The 21356-nt window shown below is 52.3% G+C and overlaps 7 protein-coding genes across 7 annotated transcripts; 4 read left to right on the plus strand and 3 right to left on the minus strand.

The window, feature by feature from the left end:
* Positions 1-2060: 2060 nt before the first annotated feature.
* Positions 2061-3377, minus strand: BDZ83DRAFT_752868 (uncharacterized protein; the record flags this gene model as incomplete). The annotated part of the gene is made up of 2 exons (XM_060514263.1): positions 2061-2738; positions 2889-3377. The coding sequence occupies 2 exons, from the start codon at positions 3375-3377 to the stop codon at positions 2061-2063; spliced, it is 1167 nt and encodes a 388-aa protein (XP_060364273.1).
* A 550-nt stretch (positions 3378-3927) lies between these two features.
* BDZ83DRAFT_752869 (uncharacterized protein) lies at positions 3928-4524 on the plus strand (the record flags this gene model as incomplete). Its single annotated transcript, XM_060514264.1, has 1 exon — positions 3928-4524. The coding sequence occupies one exon, from the start codon at positions 3928-3930 to the stop codon at positions 4522-4524; it is 597 nt and encodes a 198-aa protein (XP_060364274.1).
* A 709-nt stretch (positions 4525-5233) lies between these two features.
* BDZ83DRAFT_361038 (trichodiene oxygenase) lies at positions 5234-7599 on the plus strand. The gene is made up of 6 exons (XM_060502580.1): positions 5234-5756; positions 5825-5951; positions 6013-6381; positions 6441-6492; positions 6569-7212; positions 7272-7599. The coding sequence occupies exons 1-6, from the start codon at positions 5510-5512 to the stop codon at positions 7432-7434; spliced, it is 1602 nt and encodes a 533-aa protein (XP_060364275.1). The 5' UTR covers positions 5234-5509; the 3' UTR covers positions 7435-7599.
* A 165-nt stretch (positions 7600-7764) lies between these two features.
* On the plus strand, positions 7765-8479 carry BDZ83DRAFT_752871 (uncharacterized protein; the record flags this gene model as incomplete). The annotated part of the gene is made up of 2 exons (XM_060514265.1): positions 7765-8292; positions 8378-8479. The coding sequence occupies 2 exons, from the start codon at positions 7765-7767 to the stop codon at positions 8477-8479; spliced, it is 630 nt and encodes a 209-aa protein (XP_060364276.1).
* A 45-nt stretch (positions 8480-8524) lies between these two features.
* On the minus strand, positions 8525-8917 carry BDZ83DRAFT_652456 (uncharacterized protein; the record flags this gene model as incomplete). Its single annotated transcript, XM_060510523.1, has 1 exon — positions 8525-8917. One exon carries the CDS (start codon positions 8915-8917, stop codon positions 8525-8527), a length of 393 nt encoding a protein of 130 aa, XP_060364277.1.
* A 3654-nt stretch (positions 8918-12571) lies between these two features.
* On the plus strand, positions 12572-13126 carry BDZ83DRAFT_652457 (uncharacterized protein; the record flags this gene model as incomplete). The annotated part of the gene is made up of 1 exon (XM_060510524.1): positions 12572-13126. One exon carries the CDS (start codon positions 12572-12574, stop codon positions 13124-13126), a length of 555 nt encoding a protein of 184 aa, XP_060364278.1.
* A 177-nt stretch (positions 13127-13303) lies between these two features.
* Positions 13304-14705, minus strand: BDZ83DRAFT_623949 (uncharacterized protein). Its single transcript, XM_060508418.1, has 5 exons — positions 14131-14705; positions 13967-14050; positions 13849-13914; positions 13651-13706; positions 13304-13597 (listed from the first exon to the last, which is right to left on the minus strand). Exons 1-5 carry the CDS (start codon positions 14300-14302, stop codon positions 13559-13561), a joined length of 417 nt encoding a protein of 138 aa, XP_060364279.1. The 5' UTR covers positions 14303-14705; the 3' UTR covers positions 13304-13558.
* Between the last annotated feature and the right edge of the window lie 6651 nt (positions 14706-21356).

Below are 21356 nucleotides of genomic sequence, written 5' to 3' on the forward strand. Positions count from 1 at the left end.
TGGCAAATGTCTTCTCAGCTACTCTGGTCGGTCTCTGGTGTCAATTATTCTTTCAGTGGGCTGACTGACTGACTTCAGCGCCCTCGAGCTAGCGACACATTAGGAGCCCAGGGCCCCATTCGTTTCAGGCGGCAAGGAAACACCAAACAGCGCACTAACGAAATGGGTAGTACAGGTACCCACGACGCCAACGAAGGAATCCAGGAACAGATCGGACCTGAAGATGCCGCTACTCGCTAGCAAGACGCCACTTATGCAAACTCAAGCCCTTTGCCTTTCGCCGTTTCCTTGACGCTGCCCTCTGGTGCTCTGAGAAACGGCGTTTGGGGATAATCAGACCGTCGCCCACGATAGACATACAAAATACAGCATACATGGACCGAAGGCATACGGATAAAGACACATCGCTAGCGCTTCTCGTATTCCACCCATCGTCGAGACGTCACCTCTCCTTAGCTGTCCGGCGTCACTGGCTGCCGTATTCTTGCTTTTGTTCGCTCTATCTCGTGCTAGTTCCCACAACCAGTTATCTCTTAGAGCGTCAGTCTTTCACTATTCCCCATTGCTGGTCTCAGTTTGCGTGGTCCTTGACCCCCTAATTTGCGGTGTTTCCTCATCAGCATCACCTTTTTTGTTCCTATTCTTTCTTTTATGGCCGAGAGTCACCATTGTCTTGACTCTTTGTCTCATTGGTCCCCTATTACCCGCAATGTCTAAGGGTATTCTTTTTCTGTCTTTCCCCCTTTGACTTTCCTCCGGCCGGACATGTTCCGCCCGGACAATATCCAGCGTCGCCAAGAGCTTGTCAAGCCTGACTTGCAGGAGACCATTGATTCCGTGCCTGGGGATTGCAGCCTGTCACCAAAAGATACCTCACCGAGCGACCAATCTCGGTCAGCAGCACAGGCAAAACCCGGTGTTCAAAGTTTGCTCGGTTTTCCTACGACTTGCAATCTACTACGGGTGCTCCCACTAGAAGATGATGATCTTGCTCTCATCAGGCCACACAATCTCACGAACCTCATTTCCCTGATGCACTCCCTTTTCTCGACCGCCGCAGACTCAGCTGCCCTACATTGGATCGCCTAAACCCAACACCACCCCCGACTCTCCGTCCTTCCCAAAATCGACAAGCACCAACAAACATCGGCACACCCGCACCACGGGCCGGACGGCACGGCGCCCGGCAGAGAAGAAGCGAAAAGCCACCCAGCACCACCCTACCAGCTGGCAGCACTTCTACGTACGAAGCGCTTCATGGACAAGAGGCTAAGAGCCCAATCGGACGCCCCATCGCAACTCTCACCGTGTGGCGTCAGATCACTAACCAGTGACCCCATCAGGCCTTGCTTCATATTTGACTCGCAACGTGGTTTCGCTCAGACGCTGAGAATCATGGAGGTGCTTGTCTGTCCTAGTGTTTCTGACTTTCTTCTTGTCGTCTTTCTTGTCACCTATTTTAGGTGCTTTCATCTCAAAGGGACGGATGGACCGGCAATCGGTAGCTAGGCTAGCTGAACAGCTGACACTTTGGGACGGGACCAGACGAAAGCCAGAGACAAGCGACGACAGCTTCACACGCGTCCTTTTGGTCCCTGCGCTTGTGGCTGTCTTGCACGTTTGCTTGTGCACCTGTCTATCTCCCTTGATGCCACGAGCTCTAGATCACAACCCGAGGTGGATTGAGATTTCATGAATGGACCAGTGCCGATTCAATCAGCCGACTTTTGCCGTAAGACGGCGTGGGTTGCAGACTGCAGTACTGCAGACTGCTGCAGAGTGCAGGCACTTTCACTATCTGACCATGCGGTCAGCACGATCCTTGGAGGTTGGAACCTGCTTATCACAGCGTCTCACTGCCAAGTGCCTGGACCAAGTTTGAAGTGGCGAATGAGCAGTAGATAGGCACTTCAGGTCCGGCTATCTGATTGTTGGCCGCGTTTTTGACCGCCTTTGGTCTGATCATTTGATAGAAGGGGTATATCTCGCGGTCCATATAATATCAAGACCTGCCAGAACTCCTGGGCCGATCGTGCATCAACTTCCACCCTTACATCCCGTTACGATTGACTGGCGGGTGAATCATCACGATTCACCCGGTGGGCGATCCGTTGAAAGAAATTGTTGAGCGAAGTATGGCGCGTCGCCTCTCGATGCTGCTGCAATGCCCACGTATCGTAGTGCTCCTCCCCCATCTCTTCTAGCAGCGACAGGAATCGGTCTTTCAAATCCCCAAAGTCCACGTTCAGATGTCCAGGCTCGGAAGCGGAAGGGAGCCCGCCACGGTAAAAGAACAGAGGCGCAAGCCGGTCCAAACGCATCGCTGACCCTCGTAGCGGCCTATCCGGATGAGGGTGGCAGCCAAGAAGCTCATCCTCCCGCGGGGGTCTGCTGAGATCCAGAGCCCCGAACCGTGTCAGGACTCGCTGCTCGTCGACCAGGTTCGGGATGTTCTCGCCGCGGTTGAAGGGCGTGAGAAGCAGCTCTGGGACGCCGAGGCGCTTCCACTGCCCTCCGAACGGGAAGGCGTCCCAGTACATGGGCAGGATACGCTGCCTCACCATCATATAGTTCTTTTCCCAGTCTATGAACTTGATGTTGAGGGTTCCTATGGCCTTGAGGGAGCCGAGGAGGCGCGCTACGTCGTTGGCCTTCGCCCAGTGGCAGAGGAACGGCGCGTTCCATTGGCGCCAGAACTTTTCGGTGTCGAGGATGGGTTCACCTTGGCATCCTCGGTTCTAGTGCATGTTAGTCGATATGATGTGACATGTTTTATCATGCATGGACTCGGGGCCATGAAGTTAGGCGGAAACGAAAATGAAGTGAGAGTGTCGTGAACTCCAAGACATGGTCGTGCACTTGGAGATTGAGTAGGAAAACCAACATACATTCTTGTCAATCATCATGAAGCGAAAACCGCTTGTTTTTCTGGGAACATGATGCGGCGAGTACCACGGCGCATCAGCCGGAAACCACGGACCCCGAAACTCCACAAACACGTTCTCAATCTTCTTCGCGTCTCGCAGCTCGTCGAAAATGGGGTTATCCATATCATTCACGTGAATATACCGCGGCGCCGGAAAATCCGCACTCTTGACGCTATGCGAAGAGGCGATGGTGATCCACTGGTCCTTGCGACATGTTGCCGTGATGCGGATGGTAAGGCAAGGGATCTCGCCCGCCTCGTTGCGGGGGAAGAGGTGCGGCGCGAGTTCGCGGGCGGTTTGCTTGCAAGTGTTGATGAGGCCTAGGACGGGCTGCTCATCGCAGTTGAATTCAAAGTCGGCGGGGAGGGGCGCGGCGACGAGGGCCCAGATTGTGTTGCGGAGCTCCGGGGGGAGACGGAGTAAGGGCGAGTTCTGGGTGGTGGAGCCCATGTTTTGCGCCTGGTATTAACTTTGTTATCCAAGATTTCGGTTTTTTTCTTCTCTTTTCGCTTTGCGTCCTGATCCAGAGATTCTACCAAATGCGAATGAAGTATCGTCGTCTCACCCTCGATGAGCACTCAGCTTCGGTTGGGGGCAGATTGGGAAGGTCACGTGGCGGGCGGTCGCCTGCTGCCAGATCACGTGTTGGCTCTGCTGCCTGGAGAGACGTCCCACGAGCAACTTCAAGAGGCACAGCATTGAACTATATCCAAATAACACCTAAAGGCTTCTGTTTGTCCAGACTGTTCCCTAACTTTTCGAATTCTTCTCGAAATTCTGCAGAATTCATGGAAGTGACCGTACAATGGATACCGTCGTTAACTTAGACATCTGCCAAACGCTTTTTCAGCCTTGATAGTTGAAACCCATCGTCAGTCTATCAAGGTCGACGAAAAGTTAGACTTTGGCTTACTGCTATGGAGGTTGCTCAGATACCTTTAAAGGACGGGGCACCACCTACTTTTTCTCCCAAACGCTCTCTGATCCTGACATCGCAAACATGGCCGAGACTTCTCTACTAGATAAATTACCTGGAGAAATCCGCAACAAGATATGGAAACTGCTCTGCACCCCGCTCCCATGCCGGCCAAACCGAGAGAGGGCCGGGCCGACAACAGGCATCCTCAACTGCAACAAACACCTCTGCCAAGAATTTTCCTCATTCCTCTTCCACCAAAACTCAAACGGCGAAATCCCGGATCTCACCATCGTCATCACAACTACGTGCCGAAAAGGTGCCCGGCTATTGTTAGCAATCGAGCCGAAGTGCGCAATGTCCGAAACATGTTTTCACTTCGACGAGCGCATCGACAAAGCGGGATGCTTCGACGTCAACGACATGGAGAACCCTGTGTTTGACGTCCTCCGCGAAGCAAAACAGATCAACATGGTCCACGTCCGCTTCGACGGCCCCTGGTTTGTCAACGAGGCACCGTTGTATTCGCTACCGGGGACGCGCAGAGCTCGATTCGGAGAGGACCCGATATACGATGCCGAGGCCTTTTGGCGGAAGTGGGATGTTCCGTTTCTTTGTCACTTGGCCAAGGCCAGGGACGTTGCTCGGCTGCTCGGGTCTTTCAGAGCATCGGGAAGATGACGATATATTTCAACGATTGGCGTCGGGACCGTCGAAGAGATGAGCGGGAATACTGGCATGCGATTCCGCTCTACACTTCCGTCACGAACCCGGAGCTGCGGAACCCGGTTAGGGTGTGGCGGCTGCTGATGGATTGCTTCCTGTATGGGGACGGAGACGGGACAAATTTGCTAAATCTGGGTAACCCTGTTCGGCATCATTACGTTTCCCACGAAGAAGAATCCCGAGTGGGGGATGATCTCCTACGATTATCATGGCGATGGGTTGGCTGATCAACTCAAGGGGGTTGGGCCGATTGAGAAACCACAAACTCTTGAAGAAACCCACAAGCACCACATAAACCGCCTCTCCGCCGCGTTTGCATCGCTTTTGGAACAACAGAGCGACGATATATACGATATTTGGGCCCTTCGAGAGCATCGAGCGGCGACATTGGATTTATCGGCCAGGAACTTTTTCCACCGACTGCAACGTCAAGAAAAGTACCCGGTCAGCTGAGTTGAAGTAGGATAATGACAAGATCATAACATTATATGAAGAATCGCAGTCTACGACCGGTGTGAAGAACATCAACGGCATCGTGTCCATGCTTGATACCGCCGTTTCCGCGTGCACGGTAGACAGTCCGCCTGCATCGTTCAGGCATGCTATTCTTGTCGTCAATCCTCATGCAGCGGTCGCATCTACGTTTACGGACTTCTACCCAGCGGACGAACACGCGATAACCAATCCGACTTTTCTCATTGACGGGCACCCATGTTAGCTCCGCCATACAAAGCGGACCGCACCCCGGAATGCAACGTTGTTCAACCCACTCTCACCCTTAGCTCGCTTACGTTCCACAACATCGCCCGGCTTGCATCAAGTAGTCTCCTCGTGATACGGGGGGCATCGAGGGCTTGTCAAAACATTATGGGAGAGGTGAAGCGTAGCACAGTTTAGAGAATTGCAACATTTCTGGGCTTTCATCTGGCTTTTCGTGAAGATGAGTTTCATCCCCGAGGCCGTCACGCCGACGTCCGTCTTGTCATGGCAATCTGCAGCTACACTCATCCTAGTCTGGATCACCTATAGCCTAGGTCGCGCCATCTATAATGTGTCGCCTCTGCACCCCCTCAGCAAGTTTCCTGGACCCAAGCTGGCTGCTGCATCGTATGCTCCCGAGTGCTGGTACGATTTCGTGAAGAAGGGGCGGTACACCTATGAGATTGTCAAGATGCACCAAATCTACGGTATGTGATTCATGTTGTCGTGAGACTCAACCTCCCTCGGATACATCAGCTGATGGAGAATAATCTAGGACCCATAGTCCGCATCAACCCTGACGAGGTGCACTGCAACGACGTCCGCTTCACCGACGAAATCTACGCCATCAACGGCAGAAAGAGAGACAAGCATATTCACCACATGATCAACCTACCAGACCCGTATGAGTCCCACCAGCACTTCTCATGTCTTCAGCTTGCTTGACTCTGACTCCCATCACAGCGCAACCTTCGCCACATTTGGCACGATCGACCACGATCTCCACCGCAGACGGCGAGCCGCCGTCGGCAAGTTTTTCTCCCGGCAGCAGATGCTCAAGCTCGAGCCGCAAGTCCACGCATCAGCGCAGAAACTCTGCGACAAGCTTCTCTCATTTGCTGGTCCGGAGGGCGAGGTCGTGCCTTTGCAAGACGCCTATAGTTGCTTTACGACGGACGTGATTACCGAGTACTGCTTTGGCGAGTCGTTTGGGTTTCTTGAGCAGAAGGAGTGGACGCCGAATTATCGCGCTGCTGTTTATGGGGCACTAGTTCATACGTTCCTCTTCAAGTTCTTTCCGTGGACGAAGATTGTCATGAATGCTGGGCCCTAGTGAGTGCAATTGCATAGTTGCTGGAGCGAGAGTCATCGATAAAAGCTGACTTATCTAGTCTCAAGAATTATCTACCTAGAGATACGGCGATCTTTATCAATACCTACGCCGTAAGTTCACTCATGTCTCTTGCTCAATGTGTGCAAAAAGCTTCCTAGAACGGTGGTCAATAACCAAGCACCACAGACCGTCATTCCAGCCCTCGTAGAGAAGGCTAGAGACCGCAAAGTCACAGGCACAGATGCCAGCACGCGCCCCAATGTCTTCGCCGCCTTATTCGACTCCGATCTCCCTCCCGAGGAAAAGACGATTCCACGACTTACATCTGAGGGTGCCATCATGATAACGGCGGGAACGGAAACAACAAGCTACACGCTTACAATGATCAGCTTCCACCTCCTCTCGAACCCAGCAATCCTAGACAAATTGACGCGAGAACTTCAAGGGGCCGTCAAGGATCCGAAGCACCTGCCAAACTGGCCCATGTTGGAAACACTGCCGTATCTGAATGCCGTCATCTCCGAAGGTCTGCGATTGGCGCCCGGTGGATCGATGCGTACTGGCAGAGTCGCTACCGAGGAGGATCTCGTCTATCGCGGGAAGTGGAGGCCTGAAGGATCGGATGTCGATGTGGATGTGTGCCATGTCATTCCCCGCGGGTGGGCGGTCAGTATGAGCGCTATCATCTCCCACCTGGACGAGAGAATGTTTCCCAACGCCAAGAAATTTTTACCGGAGCGGTGGATCGATGAAAACGGTCAGAAGAGGAGGGGGTTGGAAGCTGGGTTCATCCCCTTTTCCAAGGGAACTCGACAGTGTGTGGGAATGCCGTAAATTTTTGACTACCCCTTGCAAATTCCTTGTTGACCTGTATTAACCTTCTGTATAGACTCGCCTACTCTGAGTTATACATCGCCTTGACTTCCTTGGTGCTAAGGGTCTTTCCGCGCATGCAGCTGTACGATACCACTTTGCGCGATGTTGAGTATGATCATGACTTGGGCGTGCCGATTCCCGCGACCGAGAACGGTGTGAAGGTCAAGATCATTTGATCTGTTAGAATAATTCAGGATTCACTATCAAGCAAATGTATTTGTTGAGCATGTGAGGTGAATCGCTCATGAACTTCCACTCCTACAGGCCGGTCGAGTGCAACCACATCACCAAACTGTCGATTGAACTTGGAAACTCACAGTCTTTGTGATTCACTGCCTAATTATAGCATAATCCCATTCCTCACATTTCACTCAATCCATCTCCCTGCATTTATAAGAACAAAGAACTGCAACCATGGCTCGTCTCTCACAAAACTTTTCCGCTCCATCGTCTCCGCAACCGACCGTTCAAACCGAAACTTTCCAGTCTATTTCAACTTCTTCATCATGAAGCTGGACGCTTGTGTTCTCGCGGGGTTGGCTGCCATCTGTCAAGCCGAACAGCTCTCAGTAATCCCCATCAATGGTACGACATGGCATTCTCTTCCCAAGGCTTCTTCAATTGGAGCCATCCCTATCGACGTGGTGACAGGCCACTCCCTCCTCAAACCCTCGCCAACCCGAACCCCATCCAACTGCACATGCACAAACGAGGACATGAACAAGCCAGCCACCGACAACCGCCCGGCTGAAGTCCCTTACTGGGACTTCAAACAAAGCTGCACCGACATCCACGGCGACGGACGCGAAGAAGCAGTCATCTGGGCCTGCTGCGACACGACACACGGCTACGGCATCCAGAACCGTTTTCGACTGGGTCAGTGTATCGAGAACGCGCGCGGGAAACTGATTCCACGCCAGAATGGGGGATTTTGGCGCACTTGTGAGGATTGTGGGCTCAAGGATCCGGAGAGACCGACGGTGTATAGCTGCAAGTGCTGGCCTATGCCTAGCCATGGGGCGAAGCATGAGCGTGTGGAGGCTGAGATCGAATTGGCAAGTCACGGAAAAAGAGGGTGTCATTGTGGCGATAGGATTTTGGTGCTAATGGTATGTGTAGAACGACTTCATCGGTAACGATCATGGCAAGTTGGTTTGCTTCGGCGTCGGAGAGCAGCGCTACTGGGGCAATTGCACCAACAACTTTCCGTGGGACAACTAGACTACCACGGTAGCAGATAGATAGCGCTAAAGTGAATCTACAACATCAAGACTCATAAGCGTGGAATACCTTTGCGATAATCTTCCAGCCCCCATCAACCTTGATCAACGTGTGAAAGTCGGTGTACGCCGGCCCGTCGGGGGTATTCTCCATGTCAACCTTGACTACGGCGGTTGTGGGCGTAATGCCAATGACGTCGCATCTTGTCTTGAGGGATGCGCTTGTGCCGTATGTATTGAAGAATGCGTGAAGGTTGGTGTACGAGCCCAGCGAGAGCGTGCCGTCAGCTGGGGCCCAGCCGGTCATTGTTGCGTCCTTGTGGAATGCGAGGTCGAGGAGGGCGCGATCTGCTTTTGCGACGCTGTTGACGTAGTGTTGGACTGCCTTTACGACTTCATCGTATTCTGACGTGGGGATAGTTTTGATATTTTTGGACATTGTTGAAGGCTGGTGTTTTTGATGTTTGAGGTTCGGGGACTTGGTGATCACACGGAGTGTAATTGATTATTCGAGCCTTGGTGTTTGGGCCTGAGTTAGGTTGTCTACACCACTTGACGCCTCTTTTAAATATTGGACATATAGACTGCATTTTCTTCCAAACCAGGGTCGCTCAACTAACCAGAGGTGCTTTCAAATCAAGCTCCGTGGAGTTCCACATGAGGTAATGTTCTTCTCAGGCCAAGGAAAGCACCTTGATGGTACCAAAATGAACCCCGCCGAGGCCCGGTGGAGCAGCTGCCGCTTGTCTGGTGTTGATCCGCGGAGACCTGCCAAATCTGGAGAGAGAAAATAATCACCTCTACGATGTGCTTCAATACTTCATATGAGTATCAGTATTTTAGTACTGAGCTAGAAATTACAGCCAAAAGAAGACTTCACTCGCTCGAGAGGACAAATCTCGTGTAACTCCTAAAAACTGCGGGACAGTGATTAATGAAAAAGTTCAAGAGATATTTCAACAATCAGGCGTGTTTACGGAGGCCCATAAAGCCTTGTAGATCATGTCATTGTTTGTCTAAGTATCCTTCTCGTATCCCTTAGTTGATTACCATACGGGCGGTTATACAACATACGAGGATCATACGGCTTGGCAAGTTGATCCCTCTCCAAGAGAGTCTATCAATGGCCACAGGTACCGTCAGAACGTCCAGACACATGGGCTAAAGTAATCAATGATCAGGATGAAGACTTCTCAGAAGGTCGGGAATGATCAAAACTTACGTTTGCATTCGGCGTTAAGACAGCAATCACTGCTTCCAACAGTACAATCGCCTGTTTTCCAAGTAATTAGTCGGCCAGGATGGGTCAAGGTTATCGTCATCTGTGATGGCACGAAGGAAACCTACCGCCAGCTGGTGTGCAGGCTGATAGAAGGAATCGAATTAGCAAGGGTTCAAAAACTCGAAAGATGGTGGATGAATCCTAGGTAGTTGCCTGCTAGGCAGTTACAACTTACCCAGAGAAGATGCGACGAGAGCGCTCATAACCATGAAGACGGAGAAAATGTTGACCTGCATGGCGTCCTACGTTTCGTACTGAGTTTCTTATCGAAGGCGAGTTGTAGAGCAAGTTGAGATCAATAGCAAAAACTCTTTAGAAATGTTTGTGATACCGCTTACTACTAGTAGCTTGACTTGGCAGACTAGTCGCCATACTTATAGATGTGAGAACTATCATTGCTTTCGCATCCACATGTTCGGAAAGAGCGGACTTGAACATGCTAGGTAGAGGGCATTATGTCGATTCGAGTCATTGGTTCGTGGTTTGACTTTCAAACGGGGTGGATAGCTTCATGATTCAGTGGATGAAAATTCTAGGGAGTCACGGAGGAAAGCGCAAGCATCATTGCGTACGGGTCAAAATTCCCGGGGTCTATTGGTGAACAATTGACCTCGGTCTCGCATAACTCCTAGTACGGACACAATGGCCCCGTGAGATTGATGTGTAGAGTTTCAACCGCGTAATACGGGAAAGCTTAATAGATGGAGTTAGGTATTTAGACGAATGGCACTTACGGAGTACAGTCTCACCGTAAAGCCCTAGGTACGGAAACTTAGTTGGAAATCTTGTCTGCAAAAACAGTTCCGGTCGGGAATCATTCCCCGCACAGTTTAACATCTCGTTACGTTTATGTGACTATTACACCACTGGCATCGGTTTTCTGCTTTGGTAAGAAATGAGAACGTCGCCTCTGGTCTCTCAGTATCTCGAACTTCGCCATAAAGACTATGAACTCCTGTGGACATCCTTGAGCCTTCCGAGATGGTCTTGCAAATATTGTAGAAGAGCATCAACCATCAAACCTTTGCAGCCTCAAATTCAAGCTTGAGTAGATGCTGTCGTCAAAATTGTAGTCATCATACTCAGATCTTGCTGTCGAATTAAAAGTGTACATACTAGTTGCCAACAGCCTGACATATGTGAGCAAAAACACAGCACACTAACTTGAATAAACACACTCCGCACTTTCAGTTATTCAGGGAGTTTGAGAGCTAGCGTATGGACCAGTGGGATGCAATCAAGACAACACGTTTAGACTACTTGTAAGTGACGTAGCGATTGATTGGGGGACATCTAAAATATGGAATCGCAAGCTTACCTACATGTCCCCTGAAGTTACTGATTCTTCGAATGCTTATGCTTGAGAGTGATATCAACAAACATGTCTATAGTGTAGGTAGCACTTTGGGCAAAACATGTAGAAGGAGATGGAAATATGTCAAGTGAAATTTGGCCCCGAGATGAGAAAGGATTTGCAGAGAGATTTCATTATTCATCGGGGAATAACAAAAACTTGCGCGACCTAGTGCGTGATGAAACAATCGGAGATGGAGGCGCTTCATGAGTTCATAAATGATCTGGTTAGTGGCAGTGAGAACCACATGATTCGCGCCAAAGAGGTGTACGGTTCAGTCATCCGACATATGTCTATCGTGAATATTAAAGTTCTCCGCGCTTAAGAATCAAGAACCAAGAAGTCCAAACCTTCTGTTATTAGTATATACGTGCATCTCCGATACTCAATCCTTCGCACTTAAGCACCTTGCCTTTCACCGGCAACCACGTTTTCCAATATCATTTCTTGTTTTACTCATTACAACCCTAGCCTCGACGTCTCAAAATGCTTTCAACCTGTTTTGTGATCTCGACAGGAATTTTAACCGATCACACCCGAAACGTTCAACGAGATGGAGCGCCAGCGTCCCAAGAGCAATGCACTGCATAGAAGTTCCCTGGAGAGACCCCCCCCCCCCCGAATTACTTTTGGGAATTTGCGAAAGTCTGAATAAGGTATGCCCTTCATATCCGCGTCATTTAGAGGGGCCCCTCAACAGTCTAGCGTCACTCTGTCAAGCATCAAAGCTTTTGCATGCTCTTGGAATAGCTGTGCTCTATCATCGGTTCCAATTTCGGATCAGCAGAGAGAAACCCAGCTTGAGAAGACTGATACAATTTATCTTGACGATCCGGCAGAATCGTCTTCTGGCTGGGCATGTAAGAGACCTGACTCTTGAGATACATAATGCAGATTATCTGAGCTGCATTTCTTTAGACCGCCAAACGACTATCCACGAATCAAGAAGAAACCTAGATTCGGAACTCGTACTGGTAGCGCCTACGCTCCGAGGCCTCCGGTATAGCACCTCGGCCTTGCAGTTCGTCATTATTCTAGCGCAGTACCTTATCATGCGGCTGACACAACTGAGAAAACTATTGATGAGGTCTCATTGTCCTAGCTCAACGCACACAGTAGGGAATTGGGCCTATCTCAGGAGAAATGGACGACCAGGGAGCTTGCCGCATTTACAAACCGTGGCAATCCAAGTAATGGAAGCGCCCGCAGCATCCCAACAATGGAGCTCTAGTAATTTACAGGCTCTTTGCCAAATCGCGCCAAACATCACCTATTTGGATGCTGAGCTGGTTATACCGTTGCCAACATCCATCGACATGGCAAACGTAACCTTTCTCCTACGCAAAATTAAATACCTCAATTTGAACGGGACAGAGATAGGATATGAGATGCTGTCTTCATTGGTCCGTTCCTGTGGACCACTGAAAGGTTTTAAGTATCGACCAGCCACCTGGAACATGTATGGATGGCGTCCTCGGACGCAAGAAACTGCCGATATCACCGCTGTGTCGATACTAGATGCACTCAGACCTCACGCAAACACCTTAGAGTCTTTGGAACTAAACATTATGGAAAACGTCTTCCGTTCAGGCCGTCGAGAGCAGCTGGATTCAATGCGACATTTCGAAACTCTCATTTACTTGGGACTGGACAGCTTCTGCTACGACGGGGGACAGTCCCTAGGCAAAATCATCCCAGGCAGACTGGAGACTATAGAGATCACATGCATGCATGAAACGATGCATGCAGATGTCTTGGAACTGGCGCGTTCAGCCGAATGGCTTCCCAACCTCAAGACGGTTAATTTATATCCTTGGCCTAATAGCATGCGCTACCCTACGAGTATCCTTAAAATCTCGGCCGTTGCTGAGCAATTTCGACAAAGATACGTAGTATTCTCATTCTCTCACGGAACTTATCTCAACCGTGCATCCAAATGGGAGTGTGCCAGGTTTCTAAACCGCTTGGCCCCGTGGTGCTCTCCCCCCGGACAACTTGAGACAACAGCTTAGCTAGAAAACAATTAGCTTTTTAGCTAGCACTGATGGAGAACAGCCCCGCTTCATAGCCGCCGAGCCGAATAAATATGTTGATTCATCTACCATGGGCCAGTCGCTTTGTACTCATCATCCATTGTATAGACTATACACAATTACTGAGGCAACATCGGCCCCAGATGGTGTCGGTAGTAAGGTCACCGGGATGAATTGGTTGAGCTGATAATTGACAGAAATTATGGCCCAGTTCAGCTTGTTCATAGATGTTGAGATTTAATTGCAACAATATCTTCATGTGAAATCACAAATAGGGGCTGATGAAATCAGCGGAGAAGTGTATGTTGACCTCCAAACGACCAGAACCACAACCTCAGCCCTTTTCGATCACCTACTTCATAGTCCACTTTCAATCACGGAAATACCACCCAAAGGCCTCGAAACCTCTTCTCAGAGGTGGCCATTGACACACAACTTGCAGTTGTTTGACTAGAGAGTTTGTAAGCCTTCTGACCGAACCGAGAACGATCGACATGACTAACAGCTGATAAAATGGTGGCTACAACAGCGGCCGAGCATTTGGAGTCTTCCTTCACATCTGTTTTCAGATTTCAGATTAGCAATTGGCAAGAGGATTTATTTTTTCGCTATTGTCATTGTTCCACCCTGAGTACCTTGTTAAGGCGCTGTCAAAGGCGTGGCGAGTGGATTGAGGGCGACATCATGATAGAAATGCTTACCGAGACCGCGAGCAGCGATCGCCCACATGCAGGTGACACCACCAGGGGTAACAGATCCAAGGCAGCCTTAGCAATTGTCAGTAAATGCCAGTAAATGTAAGACGAGGGATTCTCTTACTAAAGAAGCGGCGCCAGCCACAGTGCATGAACGGCACGTTGCTCCTCTTGTCAAGATCTCTGTTCTCAAGGTCCAAATCGGTGTCTAGCGGAGTTGTCAGTTTTGTACTCTTCAAAGGATCTCTTCCATCATCAAACTTCATTCCAATTGGAAAACGACGATACCTTTGAAGTAAGCCTCGAGGGCAGTCTTCCAATCATCAGGGAGGTCCTTCGGGATCTCAATGTTCTCAGCAGCTCTAAGGGCCAAAGCCCCTTCCGCGGAAGGCAGCTCAGCTGGGATGGCCAGAGCCAAGGGGGCCATAACAAGGCAGGCGATGAAGGAGCTGAATTGCATTTTGAAAGGTTTGACTTGGATAAGATTCAAATACTTGAGTGATGAGACTGCTGGAGCTGTTGTCGTCGATGTCAAACAGAATCCACGAAGAAGCGAGTCTGTGGGTGCTATTTATAAGAATTCTTTGATTCATCACAATATTTGCAATCTCAAGACGACTCACATGTAGCGTCTCCATCGCTATTGGGGATGCCTGGCTGCTCACCATCATAATCGCTGCTCCATGGGTCCTAACGTCTTCACTGAACTGGTTCATCGCGAGATGCTTCCTTACCACGCGCATTACAGTCAGCTCCTTATTGGTCAACAAAGCTCGTTCTTGCTATTGAGCCCGCTGTGGAACTTTTAAGAGAGTTCATCGGAAAATAAAAAGCTTCTCACATTTAATTTCATTCCAGAATGGGGGTAATCATTGTATTGTTGGCTAGTTGACGTGTCGGCGAGTCAAGGTACAGCCGAACATCCGAGCCGCAACTGACTCCTTGACGATCCATGCGCGAACTCAAAAAAGTCAAAGACGGATGAACTGTGGCCTGGGCTTCGTACTGTCCACTCATATGGCAACGGTATCTGTATCCCAGAAAGACGGAAACCAAATTCGACTTCTACTGTAGTATTGATCAGAGGATTGGGGAATTTTCGATATTTGATTGTGTGAAGAATCATTCGACGTTGTTGGGTTGAGCGCTGTCGAGAAGCTCCGAAACGCGCTACGTGGCACTAGCACGATCTACCGCGTGGCGTCTCTGCGCACGTCCCGACGCGATGGATCTCGAGCCAGATTCGACGTCCATCACCGTTGCGAGGGAGGCGGTGGCAGCGAGCGACGAGGACCTGCCATCACGAAGGGTGCGAAAGCCATCCGCGAAAGCCCAACTGAACCAGACTCATCAAGAGATAATCGACAATGCGACCGACGGAGCGACGGAGGTTGCTGGTGGTGGCCGGCGGACGACGACCAAGCGAGCCACAACCCTGGCCAAGGAACGCGCGAAACCCATAGAGGATGACGACAAAGGGCTGCTCCTGACGATGGGCAAGCAGGTCAAAGAGCTACACACAGCGGTCAAGATCATGTTCGATGCGTGGAAGAAGTCGGAAGCACGGAATAAAAACGTTGAGGCAGAGCTTCGCGTGGTCACTTCGGAGCTGCAAACAGTCAAGAGCGAGCTACAGGCCGTCAAAGGAGAGCTGCAAGCGATGAAAGTGCGCGTGGAGGACGAAAGCGCCAAGACGAACGAAAACCTCGAAGCACTCGCAACAGTTGCTGCGACGCGGAACAGCCCAAGTGTGTCCTACGCGGACGTCGCGCGAAGCGGCTTAGGTGGGCAAGGTCGCGACTCGCGGGTAGCCACGGCGGGCAACGCGACGCTGCCGAGCCGCAGCGACCCCTTCTGTACGATCGATACATCAAGAGTTGAAGAAGGCAGCGACAAGCTCAACCCAGGCCGGATCCGGGCTGCGGTGGAAAAGGAGATGCGCGCGTTGGACGGACAGGGTAGCTGGCGGTGTCTGGCCGTCACGGTAGACCCAAGGAACGCGGATAGGATCCGGATCATTTGTCGCGACGATGCGGAGCATAGGTATGTCAAGCAGATCGCGGAGAAGAGCTTCGGCCGTGGAGCACGCGTGCTACGAGACGAACTCTATCCCGTGAAGATCGACAACGTGAAGCGAATTGAGGTACTGGATGAGAAGGGCAATGTCAGGGCTGAAGCGGCGGAGGCACTTAGCCGAGAAAACGAGACCACGGTTGCCAAGATTTCTTGGCTTAGCAAGAAAGAGATACCCAAGGCGTATGGGTCCATGGTCGTGTTCGTGACCAAGGCCGGTGATGCGCGTAGACTGATCTCCGAGGGCTTCTTCCACGTTGGAGGAGAGTCCGGCACGACGATGGCGTTTGAACGGCGGCCGCGCCCCCAGCAGTGCTACAACTGCCAGCAGATCACGAAGCACAAGGCGTACCAGTGCGTAAACCCCCGGGTGTGTGGACGATGCGCCAAGGTAGGCCACCACCACTCTGAATGCCGTGAGACGATCGTGACATGTGTGCCCTGTGGCGGACCGCACGAGTCGTTCAGCAAGAACTGTCCGAAGCTGTATCCGCGTTCCCATGAGTAGGAAGGTCCAGATCCTTCAGCTCAACGTGAGGAAACAGGCTGCAGTGCACGAAAGTCTGATGAATGATGAGGCGTTGCGCGACTTCACGGCCATAGCGGTGCAGGAGCCATGGGCGCGGAGGATAGAAGGTAAGGTCATTACGGTTCCGATGGGCAATAGCAGGTGGACGAGGATGGTACCAACGGAGTGGAGGGACGAAGGAAGATGGGGAATCAGGAGTTTGCTTTGGGTGAACAGAGACGTAGAGACAGAGCAGCTGCCGATAGCGTCCTCGGACATCACTGCGGCCATCGTCCGGCTTCCGGATCGAAGACTGATAGTGGCGTCGGTGTACGTGCCGGTGCAGAAGCCGGAGATGCTGCGGCAGGCGTGCGACCTGCTGAGACAAGCTATCACGAATGTCCGAGGAGGAACAGGGGAGAGGGTGGACGTGGTTCTGGTAGGAGACTTCAACTGCCACGACTACCTGTGGGGAGGTGACGATGTGTCGGAGGGCCGGCAGGGCGAGGCGGACCCGATCATCGATCTAATGAGCGAGTACTCGCTCCGCAGCCTCCTTCCTAGGGGGACGAAGACGTGGGAGAAGAACGATGCGGCAACGACGATCGACCTATCCCTCGCGTCCGGAGAGCTAGCAAGAACGGTGGTACGATGCGCCCTGCACAAGACGGACCACGGGTCGGACCACCGGGCGATCGAGACGACCTTCGATATTGCCGCGCCCGAGACGGAAAGCCGACCACGGCTCCTCCTCAAGAACGCCCCATGGAAGCAAATCAATGAGAGGGTAGAAGCAAACCTAGGGCGAATGCCGACGGGAGGTACGGTGCAGCAGCAGACGGATCGACTGATGTCTGTGGTGTGTGAGGCAGTAGAGGCACTGACACCTACGGCCAAGCCATCACCGTATGCAAAGAGATGGTGGTCGGCGACCTCACCCAGCTCCGGCAGATCCACACTCACTGGAGGAACCGGGCGCGGGCGGAGAGAAGGGCAGGCAACATTCAACCCGAACTGGAACAACGCGCCCGCTCGGCAGCCAAGCAATATCACGACGCCATCCGACAACAGAAGAAATGCCACTGGGAGGACTTTCTGGCCGACGACGCCAATATCTGGAAGGCCGCGAAGTATCTCGACGCCAGTAAAGGGGCATCTTTCGACAAGATACCTCAACTTAAAAGGGCGGACGGCTCCCAAACGGGAGACGCCGCAGAACAGGCCGAAGAGCTGCTCTCCACATTTTTCCCTCCTCTCCCCAGCACGATTGAGGAGGAGGGGGATCGACCACAACGATCGCCGGTACCCTTCCCTAACCTCACACTGGGAGAAGTAGAGAGACAGCTCTTTGCGGCAAAGTCGTGGAAAGCACCCGGAGAGGACGGTCTGCCGGTGGCAGTGTGGAAGCACACGTGGCCAGTGGTGAAGGAGAGGGTGCTTACACTCTTCCAGACCTCACTGGATGAAGGGGTGTTGCCGAGGCAGTGGCGACACGCAAAGATCATCCCGCTGAAGAAGCCAAACAAAAGCGACTACGGTATAGCGAAGGCCTGGCGACCGATCTCGCTTCTCTCGACGCTCGGAAAAGTGCTGGAGTCGGTCCTGGCAGAACGTATCTCGCACGCTGTCGAGACGTTCGGCCTCCTTCCCACGAGCCACTTTGGCGCTCGCAAGCAGAGGTCGGCAGAGCAGGCGCTGGTACTGCTGCAGGAGTACATCTACAGAGCGTGGAGGAAGAGAAAGGTGGTCAGTCTGGTCAGCTTCGATGTCAAGGGAGCATACAATGGTGTGTACAAAGAGAGACTACTTCAAAGACTCAGGCGCGGGGGATCCCGGACAAGCTGGTGAGATGGGTGGACGCCTTCTGCTCCCATAGAACGGCAAGCATCCTGGTTAACGGTCACGAGTCCGAGGCTCGTCCGCTACCACAAGCCGGACTGCCTCAGGGTTCGCCGCTTTCGCCCGTGCTCTTCCTCTTCTTCAACGCCGATCTCGTACAGCACCAAATCGACGAGAACGGGGGCGCGCTGGCCTTCGTCGATGACTACACGGCGTGGGTCACAGGCCGATCGCGCGAAGCAAACCGTCAGGGCATCCAAGATATTATCGATCGAGCACTCGCGTGGGAACGACGAAGCGGGGCGACGTTCGAGACGGACAAGACGGCCATCATCCACTTCACGCGCAACTGGAGGCTGCCGGCGGACTCAACCAGCTTCGTCATCAAAGGTGACACTGTCCGAGCAAAGGACCACGTCAAAGTATTGGGAGTGATGATGGACACGAAACTCCGTTTCGAAAAGCACATCGCAGACGCGACGACAAAAGGGCTGGAGGCCGTGCTGGGCTCAAACGGCTCAAAGGCCTGTCTCCGGCGACGGCCAGACAGCTTTTCGTGGCGGCCGTAGCACCGACGATGGACTACGCTCGAACGTCTGGAGTACAGGTGTCGAGCAGCGCAGATGAGGGTGATCAACCGAGTGCAGAGGATTGGCGCCCAAGCGATCGTGGGAACCTTCAACACGGTGGCCACGGCGGTCGCTGAAGCGGAGGCAAGCATACAATCGGCGCAAGAGAGGTACGACAGAAAATCAACGACATTCTGGGTACGGCTGCGAAGCCTCCCAAGACCCATCCGCTTCGACGTCTGCGGGCGGTGGCCTTTAGACGGTTTCCGTCACCCTTCCAGTTGATGGCGGAGGCCTATCGCGACCTACCCCTTGACAAGCTGGAGACTATCGAAGGGTATTCGATCGCTCCTTGGGAACGTCGTATTGATACAGTAGTCGACGACGACACGGTCAAGGCCTCTGAGGCAATCCGGTCTGGATGGGCAGTGAGGATAGCGACAGGGAGCTCAGCAAGGAACGAGGTTGTGGGCTTTGGAACGGCGACGACGCTGCCCGCATCTTTCAGAGGGGCGGTGGCGTCGTGACGGCCTCGCGTACGTTCGGTCAGAGAACGGAGCAGAACCCGTATGTAGCAGAGCTAGCGGCACTGGCAGAAGCGGTCAAGTCTCTCCCAGAGAGACTCGAGTACCGGGCCATCCACGTCTTCACCCGCAACAAAGCGGCAGTGTTGGTGATGCACAACCCGCGGCAGCAGTCAGGCCAACAAGAGATCCGACAACTATATGCCAGCGTGCAAGCTCTGCAGAGACGAGGCAACAGAGTCACTCTCTTCTGGCTTCCATCATCGATAGAGTCAGACCTGGCGCAAGCGGCCAAAGCAGCAGCAAAGGAAAGTACCCAAGTAAACAAGACACCACAAAAACGGCCGGCCAGAGCCTACTCGACGGCACTTAGGATCGCTTTACAGAGCGTGCGACAGAAGCACGGAGCCTTGCCCGACAACGTAGGAGCATATTCGAAGAAGATCGACATAGCCCTGCCGGGAAACCACACACGCAAGCTGTATGACGGACTGGCCTGGAAAGAAGCCAGCATTCTAGCGCAACTACGCACCGGAATGGCAAGGCTGAACTGGTACCTCTACCAGATCGGCGCAACCGCCGCGGCGCTATGCGCTTGCGGGCAATCTGCAGAAACGGTAGAGCATTTTCTCTTTCGATGCACACAGTGGACGGCACAGCGGACTCGGATGCTCCAACAGACGGAAACGCGGAGAGGAAATCTGTCATACTTCCTGGGAGGAAAGCGCGCGTCCGACCCTAAGGATTGGTCGCCAAGCGTAGACGTTGTCAAAGAGACGATCAAGTTCGCCATGAGCACGGAGAGGCTAGATGCACAGATCAGCCAGCAGCGAAACCACACGCAACTAACATCATCAAATTAACCGGAGACACCCCCACGCATCCTCGTGCCATCGACAGCAGGACTAGCTTCGGCCGCCGACGATAGGACGTCGAACACTTTGAGAAACAACTCCGAGATGGCCTGCTACTAACCCCACGAGCAACCGCAGCATCGACATGCAAAACTAAAAAGACACATACGGAGACGAACAAGACTTGTATGGGCTTCTGGGAGGCAAGGATATGAACGAATGTGGAGAATATGTAGATAATCATGCGAGCCCTAAACAGCTTAGCCGGGGCGTAATAAACTATGTATGTATATGTGCACAGGGAGCTACGATCATTGGTCAGTGCCCGACAAGCTTGTGGGTAATGAAATCGTCGAGGTGGGTCCACCATGCTGGAAATGGTGTTGGGCCATAGGGCGAAAGGGTTTCGGTCATACACCAAGAGTACATAGCATGGGTGCACATGGAAACGCGCCTTGCACGCCCCGGTGTCAGCGGCCATCAGACACTGGGGCGTGCAAGTGCGCAGAGAACGGTACGCAGTTATCAGGGGGTGTGCATGGCCGCGGTGTTACGCAGCATAACCCCTGAGCACCCATTACGGATATACCAAAGCCACACCCACCCACTCAGTCCCACTCCATCCCACCCCACCCGGCTGACAGGCCATACCCAAGCTGTGGGCCCTGAGTTTTTCAGAATCTTGATGACTTGATTACGGCAAGTCCTGACAGAGAGCCCTCCGCCGCCGCGGTGCAAGCTGATTCCGCCTAGCGAAAGCCGGAGTGATCAAAATTGGTCATCGTCAATCCTGGCAGGGAGCTCAGTCATCAATCAGTCCATCCCGAGTTCGCAAGCATTTCTATTTTGTGCCAATCGATCTTTATTGGAGCCAACGCCATGGTCAAGACAATGACTTTGAACGGCCCTCCAACAGGAAGCGATGCTTCATTCCCGCTTTGCCTCGAAGCTGGGATACCGGCCTTGGCCAGCCTAGGTAGACTTTGCTCCATAATGTTACGTAGGGCGATCACAACCACGAAATCAGCAACTCTAGTTTCTGATGGGCAGGCCATGACGAGGCTCACAATAAGCACCTTTCCCAAGAGAGGGGGGAATAAATGTTAGGCTATACTCTGATCAGCTGCGTCATAAGAGCTTGTAACGG

The sequence above is a fragment of the Colletotrichum acutatum genome (genome assembly GCF_030867785.1).
Source record: "Colletotrichum acutatum strain CBS 112980 chromosome Unknown BDZ83scaffold_55, whole genome shotgun sequence".
Classification (NCBI taxonomy): domain Eukaryota; kingdom Fungi; phylum Ascomycota; class Sordariomycetes; order Glomerellales; family Glomerellaceae; genus Colletotrichum; species Colletotrichum acutatum.

Bases quoted from the DNA above. Each gene is read 5' to 3' on its own strand.
- BDZ83DRAFT_361038 (XM_060502580.1), top strand. From the start codon at position 5,510: ATGAGTTTCATCCCCGAGGCCGTCACGCCGACGTCCGTCTTGTCATGG. The intron at 5,757-5,824 runs GTATGTGATTCA...AGAATAATCTAG, and splicing joins CAAGATGCACCAAATCTACG to GACCCATAGTCCGCATCAAC. The intron at 7,213-7,271 runs GTAAATTTTTGA...CCTTCTGTATAG, and splicing joins CGACAGTGTGTGGGAATGCC to ACTCGCCTACTCTGAGTTAT.
- BDZ83DRAFT_623949 (XM_060508418.1), bottom strand. From the start codon at position 14,302: ATGCAATTCAGCTCCTTCATCGCCTGCCTTGTTATGGCCCCCTTGGCT. The intron at 13,707-13,848 runs GTAAGCATTTCT...ATCTGAAAACAG, and splicing joins GATCGCTGCTCGCGGTCTCG to ATGTGAAGGAAGACTCCAAA. The intron at 13,598-13,650 runs GTTAGTCATGTC...CAAACTCTCTAG, and splicing joins TAGCCACCATTTTATCAGCT to TCAAACAACTGCAAGTTGTG.